The sequence below is a fragment of the Arachis hypogaea genome, chromosome 7 (genome assembly GCF_003086295.3).
Source record: "Arachis hypogaea cultivar Tifrunner chromosome 7, arahy.Tifrunner.gnm2.J5K5, whole genome shotgun sequence".
NCBI lineage: Eukaryota > Viridiplantae > Streptophyta > Magnoliopsida > Fabales > Fabaceae > Arachis > Arachis hypogaea.
Genome location: NC_092042.1, coordinates 1,905,853 through 1,922,482, shown reverse-complemented (window position 1 = coordinate 1,922,482; position 16,630 = coordinate 1,905,853). Strand labels below are relative to the sequence as shown.

Below are 16,630 nucleotides of genomic sequence, written 5' to 3'. Positions count from 1 at the left end.
GCAATTTGTTTTGAAAAAAAAAATAACATATAATGGATATGTATGACAAAAATTAAGCTTAAGAACTTGTTTCATCAATGGTTACTCGAATTAATGAATATTAAATAAAGCAAGTTCTAACTATTTTTGGCTAATTATGTTTGGTTAGAAAACATTTCTGTTTTACTAAATACACTTTTCTATCACAACTTCTGAATGACAGAAGAATCATGAGCACTACTACTCTACTAGTTAGATTGTAATTTCCCCTGAATTTTCGTCATTGTCAAGAATCTTCTAAGTTTTGGTATTTTGCACCCTTTTTCAATCAGTGGTCAGCAGATTTCTCAAAAGTGGATTTAGACCTCATTGTATACTCTGCAACAAGTTGAGTAAAAGATGATTATCTATCCTCTAGCAATTTTGAAGGTGAATCATATTCTTCAATTAATCCTGCATTAAATTAATTTACAATGAAAAAAATCAGAAAATGGGGAATCAACAAGGTACAATAGAGTTTAATATGAATAATTGGTATTTGTTAGTTCTTACCTTGATGAAGAAGCAAGGCCATATCACTATCAAGAACAGAAGTGATTCTATGTGCAATGGTTATGACTGTTGAGTCGGCGAAATGTAGCCTAAGAGTTTGTTGTATCAAATTGTCTGTCGCAGTATCAACTGATGCAGTCACTTCATCAAGCACCAATACCTTGCTCTTCTTATGCTTTAGAAAATTATTTATTTATTTATTTTCTATTTTTTAAAACAGATGTGAGTTATGACATGCTGCCACAAAGTGTTAAATAGATCAAACCTTGGATTAGTTCAAAAGAAAGAACATCATAATTGCATGTGTGATGTATTTAACATTGGGCTTTTATGTCCAATGTCCAATTTTATTAATTATAGTTATCGAGAATGTTCTACTGATTAGTTGTACAATCTGAAATTGCATTTTTTAGATTCATGAAAATGAAAAAATCTAGATGGATCAACATTAAATAAGACTTCCAATCGATTTCTGTTTTATTTAAAAGTCAAGCACCCTCTTCTAAATCAATAAGAAGGCAGAACCTAGCTTTATTGCAAAAACTGCTTCTTACTTTGCCTTTTTCTTCAACTTCTCATCACTATAATATATCTGTTTTTATAACAATAATCTTCTCTGTTTTGAGTCTTTATGGCTTAGTTTAAATTAAAACAGAGAAATAGATTTCTTAAGATATTGACAAATGTGTGCTTGGTTAGAAGTTGGAACACTAACCAGTAGAATGAAGCAAAATCAATGAGTGTTGTTAGATATGCACGAAAAAAAGAAAAATATCATAATTTACTTGCAGCATCATATATATGTAACAATACACTTACAAATATAAAAAGACATAAACAGAAACAACCAAATTAAAGCCTCAAACGAAATATAAAAAGACACAGCAGCATAACATACAAACTTAATTATTTCACATTTATGTTACAACAAAAACCTGAAACAGATGGCCACTAAGTTCTTGCACGCCGGTTTCCACGGCTCCTCCTTTTAATTCTTTTGCCTCCAAAGATGATCACAAGCCATTGAGGCTTTCCAATTGAGAAAACACCGCATCCCAAGCCAATTCCAAATACCATTCCACATGCATATCCTATTGCCACTGGTTTCCAACCAAACCCAAACTTGTCTTCAGCCTCAGAAGATGGATATTGCTGTTGAGGGACATTGTTGTTGCATTGAATTGACAATGGAAATCCACATAGCCCCATGTTTTCCTCATAGGAATCGTTTGAAAATGTATCAAACTGCTTTCCACGAGGTATTGATCCCTCAAGATGGTTGCTGGAAAGATTCAAGGCTTCAAGAAAGATCAGATTGGTCAACTCATCAGGAATTTTCCCTGTAAGCAAATTTGAGGAGAGGTCCAATGATTCAAGGTTTGTCAAATTTCCTAGAGAGTGAGGAATAGGACCAGTAAGGCTGTTATGGGAAAGGCTAAGGCTTATAAGTGCACGAAGTTCTCCAAAATCATCTGGAATCTCTCCTTCAAATCTGTTATTTGATAAATCAATACTTACAAAGACATTTGGAATTTTCTCAAGATTGGTTCTAAGCCCTTTCATTGTTGCAGTCACAGAATCATCGTAGTCTATGACAATGGAGCCTAATATAAAGCCATTACCACTTTGGATGTAATAGAAGCTGCTTTGCACTTCTGCTCCAACAACACTCTTCATGGCTTGGAAACCTTTTATGTAGCTTTTTGGTAATTGGCCACTAAATTTATTGGATGAGATATCAAAAATAATTAAACTGTGAAACGCATCTTTGGTTTTGAAGCTGACTATCGGCCCATAAAACTTGTTTGATCGTAAAACCAATATTTCCAAATTCTGTAAACTTTGAACCCAATGTGGAAATGTATCCTCAAGCTGATTGTCGCCGAGATTCAAATCCATCAAATCTGTGCAGTTGGACAGAGATCTAGGCAAATGACCTTCTAATTGGTTCCCATTGAGATTCAATGTGTTGAGATTCCTGGAAAAGTTACTTGGCAAAGTGCCATGAAATTGGTTTGTCTGTAGATCCAAAACAATAAGGGAAGATAAATTGGCAACACATTGTGGAATGGTGCCTCTGAACTTATTGTGCGACAAGTTGATAATCTGGAGAGAAGTTGCATTGCAAAGGAAGGAAATATTGTCATCAGTCAGCAGGTTGAAACTAAGGTCAAGGTATACAAGTTGGTACCATGGAAATTGGCCTATTGATGACAACTGGTTATGTGAGAGTTTCAACCGCACTAATGAATTTATATCATGTATCCATTTAGGTACTTCTCCTTCAAGTTTATTTTCTGAGAATTCCAGAGTGTCCAACTTTGGAAATTTCCATGAGATTTTGGAAAAATTAGTTAAATCGATCTGAACCAACTGCAATGCTTCTAAGTTGGAGAACCTATTATAACTGGAATTGGTTCTAGAATCTAATAACAATGAATTAAATCCTGAAAGAGAAAGGAATACAAGGTTTTGAAGCTTGTGAAGCTTGGAAAAAAGTGGTAAATGAAGGGAATAACTCCAATTGCCTGATGACAAACACAAGTCAGCGAGATTTACAAGGTTAAATAGTGATTCTGGAATATTTCCTTGTAACTTATTCCCGCATAAATGTAGAGACTGCAAGGAATGGGATGAGATTGCACTTATATTTCCTGTAAACTGATTATTTGATAGATCTAAGGATGTCAGAAATGGTAAGGAGAAACACCAAGATGGAATTGTCTCATTTAATAAGTTATCATTTAAAATCAATTCAGTCAAACTTGAAAAACCTGTTATTTTTTTAGGTAGAGGCCCCTGAAGCTTATTAAAAGAACAATCTAAGAAAGAGATTTGAGTTAAGTTAGCTAATGAAGATAGCAATAACTTCCCTCCTAGATTGTTACCTGCGAGAATGAGTGTTTGTAATTTGGTCAATTGACCAAGTACTTTTGGAAACTGACCATTAAATCTATTGTATGAAAGGTCCAAGTAAGTGAGATGTGAAATGTTTGAGGGTAGGATTGAGAGAAATGATTGGATTGAACCACTAAATTTATTGCCTGCAAGGTCCAAGTGAGCGAGGTGTTGAAGATTTGAGAGCAATGATGGATTTGAGCCACTAAATCCATTGTTTGAAAGGTCCAAGTGAGTGAGATGTTGAAGATTTGAGAGCCAGGATGGGATTGAACCATTGGATTCACTTCCAGACAAGTACAAAGAAGTTAGATGAGTGAGGTTAGAAAAGGAAGAAGGGATTTGTGATCCTGAGAATTGACACCATGAAAGATCTAAAAAATTAAGAGAAGTATTGCAATTCAACTTTGGAACATGGACTTGAATGTTTCTATTTCCAGAAAGATTGAGCTCATAAAGATTGGGTAAACAAAGAATGTGACTTGTCAAGTTTCCGCTTATTCTTGTAAAAGCAAGACTAAGAGTAACCAAAGAAAAAGAGAAAGACCAATTGGACAAATGACTTGATGTTAAGCTAGTGGAAGACATGTCTGTATAATCCAATATAATCTCACGCAAAGCAGTTGCATTTTGCAGCATTCTCTTCCAAGTGGTTTCTTTCCACTTTAAACCAGAATTCCAAGAGAGATCAAGTGACTGTAATTTAGAAAGGTGTGAGATTTGGGAAGGAATTTCACCTTTGAATTCACAATCAGATAAATTCAAGTGTGTAAGACTCATAAACCCACCAAACAGAGATGGCAATTGAGAATTATAGAAATAATTGAGAGCAAGGCTGAGTGTTTGGAGATGAGTAAGATGGAAAAGTGTACTGTTAGGATGGATTATACCTACAAGTGCACTACAACTTAGATCAAGGCCAATCACGTGACCAGACAGAGAATCACACGTGATACCCATCCATGAACAACAATCTGTCCCATTCTCCCACGTCCTCATCTTTGTATAAGCATTGGGGCATTCATACTCATACCATCCATCAAAAAATGCAGTGTTAATAATGATTTGGGTCTTGAAGTGAAGCAAGGCAGAACTCTCTTCAAAATGGCATGAATGAGAAGCTAAGCATGCAAAGTGAAACAGCATAAATATGTGCACACACACCACCACTCTAACAACCACCAACATCATTGTTAGTTGATTTTTCCTTAATGGTTTTATATGACTCGGATCATAAATCAAGATCCATGTATTTATAGCCAACCCATCACATACATGATTTCTATATTGAAAACTACCGCTACCAAATAATATTCATACTCTCCCAATTTATCAATGTCCAATAAGACCAAATCAAAGTCTAAGTATTTTTCTTCTAACGTCAGATTTAGATAGACGTGGTTCTCTACTTAGAGTATTATTAATTAGGGCTATAGTATAATTATATATTCTTCTATATATCATAACCGGTCTTGGATACAGCAATAATGATATTTTATATTTACTCCAATCATCAAATTAAAATATGATAAACTTCATACATTTAAATTTCATTTTTGGTGATATATATATAGGCCTACTACACATACAAGTCTTTTTGGCTTACAAGTCGTACAAGTCCAACAAAACACACGCATTACACTTTCACATTCAAGAGTAAATAAACGCACGTTATTCAACCACTTCCTGTTTCCAAAGCGCGCTACTCACCATGCATTATGAACGACTCTTCTTCTTCTTCCTCCATGAAAACGAGTTTCTTGCCAAATTTGAAGATAATGGAACTTCAGAAATACACCCAAACGATTACAGAAATACACCCAAACGGTTACAGGAATTCACCCAAACGATTATAGAAATACACCCAAAGGATTACAGAAATACACCTAAAGGATTACAAAACTACACCAAAAGAATTTAAGAAATACACTCAAAATTCGTTGAAGTACACCTTATACATAATTCAGAACTCTTTCTCTTTCTCCTCCTCATCTTCTGCTGCTTTTTCTTCTTCAAAAACGATTTTAGAGCTTGATGTCAAAAAACAATGGAAATCGAGAATAACGAAGAAAGAAAACAGAGAGAAAAGCACGTAAATGAAGAAGGAGAAAGAGAAAGCAAGAAACGAAAGAAAAGAAGAAGAAAAAGAGGAAGAAGAACGTGTAGCAAGAAGAAAAAGGTGCAGTGAAAACGTGCAGTAACAGTTCGAAGCGCGTTAATATAAATGACTTGTAAAGACTTGTATAAAAAAACTTGTATGTGGAGAATTATATATATATATATATATATATATATATATAATTAATTAATTAAATTAATTGGAATATATGGAACCACCCCTTAGCTTGTGTTTAAACCATTGATGAGCTTGATATAATATTTGAAATAGTGGACATAATAAATTAAACTTTTATGTGCAAGGAACTTGATCAAGTTATTCAAATTCTCCCCAAACGAACGATCTCTTGGCTATATATATATTGTTTCTTTTTTATATATCATCTATATAAGTATGTATATCTACCAACTACATGTATATATTGGCTTACTTAACTTGAAATAAATTAAGGAAAAGAAAAAAGGAGATGTGTGTTGCATGGTATACAATAACTATCTAATATTTTATTTGAGACCAATAAATCCCGTAAGATTAAAATATTATGAAAGAGTGATCCAACACGCACTACTACACATATTTAGTACATATATCGTAACTCTATGTTTAACTTACTTATGTACTTACCCACATGGGGTGGACGAGTTAAATTTAGACTTTAAAATTAGGTTAGTTTATAAGTATATATACACACATTACCATTTAACTATTACTAAAATGACAATTAGATCATCGAAAATTTCAATCTTGGACTAATTAGTTTTTTTTTTTAAAAATACTAATTAGGTCATTCACGATAATAAACAGTGAATAATGCGAAACAAAATAAAATTGTTTATGTATTTTTTTATCTATAATGGTGCATATTCCATTGCTACCAAGTAAGTATGGAAACGATATAGTTTTAAATAGTGACCTCACTTTACTCTTTAACTATTTTACTTCATTGGCAGATTTTTGTCCCAGTTATACATATGAATATTTCTTCCTCTTTTCAGTCATTATATTAACACAATATAATAGACAACATTGCTTTATATATATATATATATATATATACTTCATCGCTTTGTCATGATCAATAATATATGGCAAAGACTATTTCAAAATGAACATTTTTTTCCAGCCCTTCAACAACGCAATCCCAAGTCTTCCCATTCCCCAAGCAATGGATGATGTAAGATTTGTGGTTAACATTATAATAATGCAAGTTCTTTTCATAAGCTTGGATGATGAGCATTTCCGTTATACTTTAATCATGAAAATGAACTTAGCTTGATACATTATTATCCATTATGATGAATTTTTTAGAACAATCTAAAATTAAATGCTTTGTTCGTTCTTATTAATTATTTCAAAACTAAAATTACAACAAAAAAATCTTACGACTGTTAATATATATTATTTTATCTTACGACTATTAATATATATAACAATTAATATATATTAATATTAAAAAATAATTTTACTAAAATATTTTATTTAATGTTAAAATAATATATATAGAAATCGAAAAATCAATAGTAAAATATAAAAAAATTGTTAACGAAAATTTTGGTAAAATTATAAATTAATAATTAAAAAATTATTGAAGGGTATTTTAAAAAAAATTATATAATTATTAATTTTTTTAAAAAATATAATAATCAATAAAAGAATAATTTATTAAAAGATATTTTGGTAAGCAAAATTTAATGATAAAAAATAAATTTTTTATTAATAGATATTTTTTTAAAAAATAATTTATTTTTTCTTAAAAAATGGATGAAGTTAACATTAATTAACACAAAAAGTTTAAAATGGATTAAAAAAGAAGTTTTTTAGAAGTTAGAAGGGAAGAGAATGTACATTTATAAAATAGAAGGGAGGGGAGTGTCATTTTAGCATCTCGCAGGAGAGGGGAGTGTAATTTTCTCTAATTATTTCAAAACTAAAATTACAAAAAAAAATGTTTGGAAGGAAATCAAGGAATATAATGTGACCATTTAGTTAATTAAGGAATTTCACTTAACGCATCTCCTCAGATTTTCTCCATTCTCTTCCATGCATTGTTTGTCTCAAATCTTTCTTTAGCTGTGTTGTTAATTTTTGGCTTTAATTATTGAATACTTTCATATGTATATGATGTAAAATTAACAATTATGAAGCACTTCTTATTAGTTGTTTTATTTCGTCATCATCATTGAGTAGCAATGACTTAAATTTTAAAAGTTATCGCATAATTAGATAAAAGACTATTAAATTTATATTTTTAACGATTTTTATTTTTCGCCATATCCCACATCCCAATAGGCTATCGAAATTTTGTTTAAGGATTTATCATTGACTAATAAATTACTATATATATAAGGCGTGGTTTAAACCTCATTCAAATACTTGCTTAAATAGACGAGTAAACTAACTATTTGACTAAGTTGGTTTTTCACAAAAAATGAGTCTTGTTATAAAATTAGTTAATAAAAAATATGTTTCTTTCGTTTTAAAACACAAGTTTGTCTTAGTGGGAAAAATTTATATTTTGAAATATGGGGAAAAAGAAGAATAAAATAAATGAGAAGATAATTTTCCATAATATATATAGAAGACATTTTGTGGCTAACCTAATTTGGTTGACTGAACGAGCGTTTTGTCCATGAATTCAAGTTAATAATTATATGTTTGTTTCCTGTGTTTCTTCTAGGGACTAAGGAACAAATTATATAAGACGAGAATATTATTATTATAATACAAGCTGAAACATAAGTCAATATATAATACAAAAATGTTATACGTGGAAATTAATGGGCATAGGAAATATAAAAGACGTCCAAGACAAAAGAGATCCATGCATGCAATGAATGGAAGCTACATATGAAAATACATAGCGTTATGGATGTGTTAGAAAATAATTTTATTTTAGTCTTTGAATGAGTCAAAGGAGAAAAAGAGTTGGAGTGAGAGTATCTATTCAATGCAATTTGTTTTGAAAAAAAATAACATATAATGGATATGTATGACAAAAATTAAGCTTAAGAACTTGTTTCAGCAATTGTGGCTAGAATTAATAAATATTAAATAAAGTAAGTTCTGACTATTTTTAGCTAATTATGTTTGGTTATCAAACATTTCTGTTTTACTAAATACACTTTTCTATGACAACTTCTGAATGACAGAAGAATCATGAGCACTACTACTCTACTAGTTAGATTGTAATTCCCCCTGAATTTTCGTCGTTGTCAAGAAACTTGTAAGTTTTGGTATTTTGCACCCTTATTCGTTAGTAAATTGTTCAAATTACATATTAGAGGCCATAAACCTTATTGCAACTTTAATTTTATTTTCAAAAATTTCAAAACTGAATACTAAACCCACACAATAAAATTCTAAAAACTCTTCTTCTATTGTCTTCAAAGCCTTCTTACAAAAACATCCAAAGCCCATCAATGACTAAGCCTAACACCTAATAACAATCCATCATTAACTTTAATCTCATTCCATGTCATTATGATAATTGTCTATTGTTAATCTCAATTCACTCACGTGATGAAAGTTGAACAGTGCCTGCACAAGTTGCCATTTCTATTATTTTTGATAGAAATGGTCTCTTGAGAGAGACACTTATCAATTTTTAGTAATACCAGCATCATTCTACACATATAGAAAAAATCCATACTCTACATGGTAGAATTTACCATAGAATTATTCACCAATTTAGGTTAATCAAGTGATCAACTCATTTATCTATTTAAGTGTTGGGAATTCGAATTCTGTCTTATACATGAAAAGCTTAGATTCACAACCAATTACTTTTTATTCTGTTGGGCTGGGAGAGCAACCCAAAATAAAAAAAAAAGGTATAGAACAAGAGCCCAAAAATACAGCGTCGAGTAACATACTAATGCCTGTGTGGAACCAAAAGTTGCACTGCTTGGTAACCAACAAAAGTTGCACTATAATAAGACTAGACATTTTTGTTTCACATACTGATAGTTAAAAGTCACGACCAAGTGACCAACAAAAAAAAAAACTGATAATTAAAGATTTAAAGTAAAAGTGGTGCAAGCAAGTTTGGAGACTTCTAAAAGAGGAAGATGCAATATGGGCTCGGATACTAAAAGCCATTTACTATCCTAATTGCAGCCTATGGGAAGCGGGAAGAGGAGGAAACGCATCATGGATATGGAGGAGTATGTTGGAGGGAAGAGATTTCCTCAGAAGGAAGGAAAGGTGGAGGGTAGGAACTGGAGCAGGATAGATATTTGGGAAGATAATTGGGTGGTAGGAATAGACAAGTTGGGGAGAGGCGTAGAAAATCGATACAGAAGAGTGAGCGAGCTGGTAAGAGAGGGCGAGGGCTGGGACTTAGACAAAATTCAGGATATTTTTCATGGTAATGTGGCTGAACTGATAACCAGAACGCCCATTAGTTTGATTAAAAAGAAGGATCATTTTGTTTGGCCGTATAGAAATGACGGACAGTACTCAGTCAGAACCGGATACCAGGCTGCGAAAGAGGAGAAAGACACAAAGGAAGAGACAAAGCTTGGCAAAGCATCGACAAGTCAGAATTTGAGGGAGGTATGGGAGACTATTTGGAGATTACCAGTGCCGGAAAAGGTTAGAATGTTTTTATGGAAAGCAGTGCACAGAATTTTGCCAGTAAACACGAAATTATATCAGCGCAAAAATGCTCTTACACCCACGTGCAGCATATGCCAGGAACAAGATGAGACAATAGAACATGCGATACTCTTGTGCCCGTGGACTAGAGCGGTGTGGTTTGGATCTAGCCTTCAAATTGTGCCTACGGTTTATAATGTGGGATCTTTTGAAAAATGGATGATGAACACAATTGACAAAATCAAGAGTGAGACAGGAAATGAACAGGACAAATTTTTGTGCAATTTGGGATGTGTTTGTTGGTGCATTTGGAAAGCGAGGAACCAGCACATATTCCAGCAAACAAAAATCAATCCACAAAAGGCAATAATCTATTCAGAACAGCTTGCAGCAGAATACCTTAATGCAACAAAGGACTTCAATAGAGATAACAAACCTATAGGAGGCAGGATTGGTGAAAGTAGGAGAATTATCTGGAGGCCTCCACCGCACAACAGGGCGAAAGTGAACACAGACGTGGCATTTCACAGTGAAACAGGCATGGCAGCATCAGCAGCGGTGATGAGACTGACAAGGAAAAATCATTATTGGGACAACATCAACATTTAAGACATCAGCTTTAGCAGCAGAAGCTCAAACATACAGGGAGGCTCTCATTCTCATTAAAAATCTACGGATAAGGAATTGTATAATTGAAATAGATTACGTACCTCTGGTTCAAACGATTAAGGCAAGAATGCCCTTAGCTGAAGCAGACGCAATCATCACAGACATTCTGCAACTGCTGGAAGAGGTTCCGAATGTGGTAGCTACTTGGACTCCACGAGAAGGCAACAATTTAGCTCACCAACTGGCAGCAATGGCAGCAGGAAATCAGCTACAAAGGCCGTGGACAGTTATTCCGCCTGTACATATCAGGAATATAATTAGAACAGAAGCAGGATTCGCTACTCCTCAGCATAATCAGCACAATCAAAATCAAGACAATCAGGTTTCAGTTTCAACCAGCCTTCAAGGATGCCAAAGGGACGAGGGATTACCTGGGAGGGTGGAAATGGAAACCTGGGACAGGCACGCAGCTGAAGGGGAAGAGCGGTTTCAACCCACGGCTTTGCCACGGCCGATTAATGACACCAGCAGGGACACTATCAACATAGCGAGCGGAGGGGACGCCACCGGACTTACTACTGAGCAGAAGGTTGCGCGGCAGAGGAGCAGCAGCGGAAATATCAAGGCTGTGAGGCCTGTACCTTCAGGGCGAACCCAAGTGTACCACCAGGAGCTTCATCGAGGGAGGTCTTCGGCGCCGGGTGACTATGGCAGACCAAGAGCGGAAGAGCTCCGAATTGGGGCTGGTGAAATCACTGAGGAGGGCCCACTACGGCAGCAGCTCCATGCATCAAGTCCCCGAGCTTCACACGGAGGTTCCGATGACATCGGCGGAGCGAAGACGCATCGGCTTCGAAGAAGAACAGAAGATCTTCGATTAGGGTCGGGCATTGGGGGATATAACCGCTTAAGTAACTTGCCGACAAAATCAAAGTAAGTAGGATACGTGTAACACCTTGTTTTGGATGTTACACTACTAGAACCTACAGTACAATTTGTTCTCTTGCTACTTTAAAGATTGAATTGAAATAGCATTGCTTGTCTTTACTGTTTCCTTGAATGTCAAACATACTAATAATAAAACTTTCTCTTTTATTGAAACCTGCACACTAAGTATTTGTTAAAACTCCTCTAAGAAATTCAGCCTTGCGTATGTATTTGTAACATAAGTTTTGATTTTCACAGTGCTTAAGACTTGTACAACATGGCTCAATTGAATGTGCCAGTGCTACAGTTCAAGAATTCTTCTGTCTTCAGAGTCTCTCCAACGACACTGTTTATTTGCTTTCAGACACAAAGTAGAAGTAATTCCTCATGTAAGTTCTGCTGAACCGAGTTTTTGTTTCCTTCTTAAATGTGTGTGTGTTGTGTCTAAGATTTTAGTCTCTTGCTCAATCCAGTGCAATATATAGTCTTTGGCATCTGAACATTTATACTATGTTTCATGTAACTTTGGATATTAACTGATGTGAGCTTTGAGTTTTCTTTCAGGGTTAACTAAGAAACTATTAGTGGTTGAAGCAAGAGCAAATGCTAGAACAGAAAGTCCAAAAATTCGAAACAGAAGGATTCAGAAAAAGGTCTGACTTATATTCATGCTGAGAAAAAAACATCTTTTTTAATTGCATTATGTGTTTGTAAATCCTTGGGGCTTTGGCATGATTTTGAGGTATTCTGTAAACCCATTTTATATTTTCATCTCAGTCATATGGCACTTCAATGCTAGTAGCTGACTGTTATGCTTTGCTTTCTTTACTATTAATACGATCTTATTTTTCTCATTTTTTCTTCAGTTCAATGAAACTGCTAGAAATCCAAGGCTTTCAGTATTTTGCTCAGATAAGCAATTGTAAGCAATGCTTGTAGATGACAAGAATAAGAAGTGTTTGTTCTATGTAGACATTATAACTTTTTCATATACAATGCATATCTATCTCCTTTCTATTAAGGGCAAGCTAACTACTTTCCAAGAATCTGTTATAATTGACTAACAGATTTAATAGCCCTTTTCATTACTTGTTGCAGCACTCTTGCTATTATCTCCAATAATCTTAGGTTCCCAAGAATGATAATTTTGCCCATACAATTTATTAAGTTAGACATTACAATACATTATATGCGGTAGAAAATTATTTATTTATTTATTTTCTATTTTTTAAAACAGAGGTGAGTTCTGACATGCTGACACAAAGTGCTTAAATAGATCAAACCTTGGATTAGTGCAAAAGAAACTGAGATGAATGGAATCAATAACATCATAATTGCATGTGTGATGTATTTAGCATTGGACTTTATGTCCAATGTCCAATTTTATTAATTATAGTTATCGAGAAAGTTCTACTGATTAGTTGTACAATCTGAAATTCCATTTTTTAGATTCATGAAAATGAAAAATCTAGATGGATCAACATTAAATAAGAGTTCCAATCTATTTCTGTTTTATTTAAAAGTCAAGCACCCTCTCTGTTTTGAGTCTTTATGGCCAAGTTTAAATTAAAACAGAGAAATAGATTTCTTAAGATATTGACAAATGTGTGCTTGGTTAGAAGTTGGAACACTAACCAGTAGAATGAAGCAAAATCATTGAGTGTTGTTAGATATGCACGAAAAAAAGAAAAATATCATAATTTACTTGCAGCATCATATATATGTAACAATACACTTACAAATATAAAAAGACATAAACAGAAACAACCAAATTAAAGCCTCAAATGAAATATAAAAAGACACAGCAGCATAACATACAAACTTAATTATTGCACATTTATGTTACAACAAAAACCTGAAACAGATTTCTCATGCAGAAGTTGTGGCCACTAAGTTGTTCTTGCACGCCGGTTTCCACGGCTCCTCCTTTTAATTCTTTTGCCTCCAAAGATGATCACAAGCCATTGAGGCTTTCCAATTGAGAAAACACAGCATCCCAAGCCAATTCCAAATACCATTCCACATGCATATCCTATTGCCACTGGTTTCCAACCAAATCCAAACTTGTCTTCAGCCTCAGAAGATGGATATTGCTGTTGAGGGACATTGTTGTTGCATTCAATTGACAATGGAAATCCACATAGCCCCATGTTTTCCTCATAGGAATCGTTTGAAAATGTATCAAACTGCTTTCCACGAGGTATTGATCCCTCAAGATGGTTGCTGGAAAGATTCAAGACTTCAAGAAAGATCAGATTGGTCAACTCATCAGGAATTTTCCCTGTAAGCGAATTTGAGGAGAGGTCCAATGATTCAAGGTTTGTCAAATTTCCTAGAGAGTGAGGAAGAGGACCAGTGAGGCTGTTATGGGAAAGGTTAAGGCTTATAAGTGCATGAAGTTCTCCAAAATCATCTGGAATCTCTCCTTCAAATCTGTTATTTGATAAATCGATACTTACAAAGACATTTGGAATTTTCTCAAGATTGATTCTAAGCCCTTTCATTGTTGCAGTCACAGAATCATCGTATTCTAGGTCAATGGAGCCTAGTATAAAGCCATAACCACTTTGGATGTAATAGAAGCTGCTTTGCACTTCTGCTCCAACAACACTCTTCATGGCTTGGAAACCTTTTGGTAATTGGCCACTAAATTTATTGGATGAGATATCAAAAATAATTAAACTGGGAAACACATCTTTGGTTTTGAAGCTGACTATCGTCCCATAAAACTTGTTGGATCGTAAAACCAATATTTCCAAATTCAAACTTTGAAGCCAATGTGGAAATGTATCCTCTATCTGATTGTCGCCGAGATTCAAATCCATCAAATCTTTGCAGTTGGACAGAGATCTAGGCAAATGACCTACTAATTGGTTCCCATCGAGATTCAATGTGTTTAGATTCCTGGAAAAGTTACTTGGCAAAGTGCCATGAAATTTGTTTGTCTGTAGATCCAAAACAATAAGGTAAGATAAATTGGCAACACATTGTGGAATGGTGCCTCTGAACTTATTGTGCGACAACTTGATAATCTGGAGAGAAGTTGCATTGCAAATGAAGGAAATATTGTCATCAGTTAGCAGGTTGAAACTAAGGTCAAGGTATACAAGTTGGTACCATGGGAATTGGCCTATTGATGACAACTGGTTATGTGAAAGTTCCAAATGCCCTAATGAATGTGAATCATGTATCCATTTGGGAATTTTTCCTTCAAGTTTATTTTCTGAGAGTTCGAGAATTTGCAACTTTGGAAATTTCCATGAGATTTTGGAAAAATTAGTTAAATCGATCTGAAGCAACTGCAATGCTACTAAGTTGGAGAACCTATTATAACTGGAATTGGTTCTAGAATCTAATAAAAATGAATTAAAACCTGAAAGAGAAAGGACTTGAAGGTTTTGAAGCTTGGAAAAAAGTGGTAAATGAAGGGAATAACTCCAATTGGTTGATGACAAACATAAGTGAGTGAGATTTACAAGGTTAAATAGTGATTTTGGAATATTGCCTTGTAATTTATTCCCGCATAAATATAGATACTGCAAGGAATGGGATGAGATTGTACTTATATTTCCTGTAAACTGATTATTTGATAGATCTAAGGATGTCAAAAATGGTAAGGAGAAACACCAAGACGGAATTGTCTCATTTAATAAGTTATCATTTAAAATCAATTCAGTCAAACTTAAAAAACCTGTTATTTTTCTAGGTAGAGATCCCTGAAACTTATTATGAGAACAATCCAATCGAGAAATTTGAGTTAAGTTAGCTAATGAAGATAGCAATAACTTTCCTCCTAAATTGTTACCTGCAAGAATGAGTGTTTGTAATTTGGTGAATTGACCAAGTACTTTTGGAAACTGACCATTAAATCTATTGTCTGAAAGGTCCAAGTGAGTGAGATGTTGAAGATTTGAGAGCCAGGATGTGATTGAACCACTGGATTCACTTCCAGACAAGTACAAAGAAGTTAGATTTGTGAGGTTAGAAAAGGAAGAAGGGATTTGTGATCCTGAGAATTGACACCATGAAAGATCTAAAAAATTAAGAGACGTATTGCAATTCAACTTTGGAACATGGACTTGAATGTTGCTATTTCCATGTAGATTGAGCTCATAAAGATTGGGTAAACAGAGAATTTGACTTGTCAAATGTCCTCTTATTCCTGTATAACTAAGACTAAGAGTAACCAAAGAGAAAGACCAATTGGACAAATGACTTGGAGTTATGCTAATGGAAGACATGTCTGTATCATCCAATATAATCTCACGCAAGGCAGTTGCATTTTGCAGCATTCTCTTCCAAGTGGTTTCTTTCCACTTTAAACCAGAATTCCAAGAGAGATCAAGTGACTGTAATTTGGAAAGGTGTGAGATTTGAGAAGGAATATCACCTTTAAACTGACAATAAGATAAATTCAAGTGTGTGAGACTCACAAACCCACCAAACTGAGATGACAACTGAGAATTATAGATATGATTGTGAGCAAAGTTGAGTGTTTGAAGATGAGTAAGATGGAAAAGTGTACTGTTAGGATGGATGATACCTACAAGTGCACTGCAACTTAGATCGAGGCCAATCACGTGACCAGACAGAGAATCACACGTAATACCCATCCATGAACAACAATCTGTCCCGTTGTCCCACGTACTCATCTTTGGATAAGCATTGGGGCATTCATGCTCATACCATCCATAAAAAAAAGTAGTGTTAGTAATGAGTTGGATCTTGAAGTGAAACAAGGCAGAACTCTCTTCTGGATGGCATGAATGAGAAGACAAACATGCAAAGTGAAACAGCATAAATATGTGCACACACACCACCACTCTAACAACCACCAACATCATTATTGATTATTCCTTGATAGTTTTATATGGCTCAGATCATAAATCAAGATCCATGTATTTATAGCCAACCCATCACATTCACATACATGATTTCTATATTGAAAAC

General features: G+C 34.2%; 3 protein-coding genes across 3 annotated transcripts; 1 reads left to right on the top strand and 2 right to left on the bottom strand.

Annotated features, from left to right (window-relative positions):
• Window positions 1-1,482: 1,482 nt before the first annotated feature.
• Window positions 1,483-4,620, bottom strand: LOC112701864 (receptor-like protein 7). Its single transcript, XM_072199830.1, has one exon. It carries the CDS (start codon window positions 4,618-4,620, stop codon window positions 1,483-1,485), a length of 3,138 nt encoding a protein of 1,045 aa, XP_072055931.1.
• Window positions 4,621-10,804: 6,184 nt separating this feature from the next.
• Window positions 10,805-12,724, top strand: LOC112701863 (uncharacterized). Its single transcript, XM_025752644.3, has 4 exons — window positions 10,805-11,686; window positions 11,939-12,069; window positions 12,245-12,333; window positions 12,547-12,724. Exons 1-2 carry the CDS (start codon window positions 10,881-10,883, stop codon window positions 11,943-11,945), a joined length of 813 nt encoding a protein of 270 aa, XP_025608429.3. The 5' UTR covers window positions 10,805-10,880; the 3' UTR covers window positions 11,946-12,069; window positions 12,245-12,333; window positions 12,547-12,724.
• An 845-nt stretch (window positions 12,725-13,569) lies between these two features.
• Window positions 13,570-16,332, bottom strand: LOC112701862 (receptor-like protein 9DC3). Its single transcript, XM_072199829.1, has 2 exons — window positions 15,486-16,332; window positions 13,570-15,032 (listed from the first exon to the last, which is right to left on the bottom strand). Exons 1-2 carry the CDS (start codon window positions 16,330-16,332, stop codon window positions 13,570-13,572), a joined length of 2,310 nt encoding a protein of 769 aa, XP_072055930.1.
• Between the last annotated feature and the right edge of the window lie 298 nt (window positions 16,333-16,630).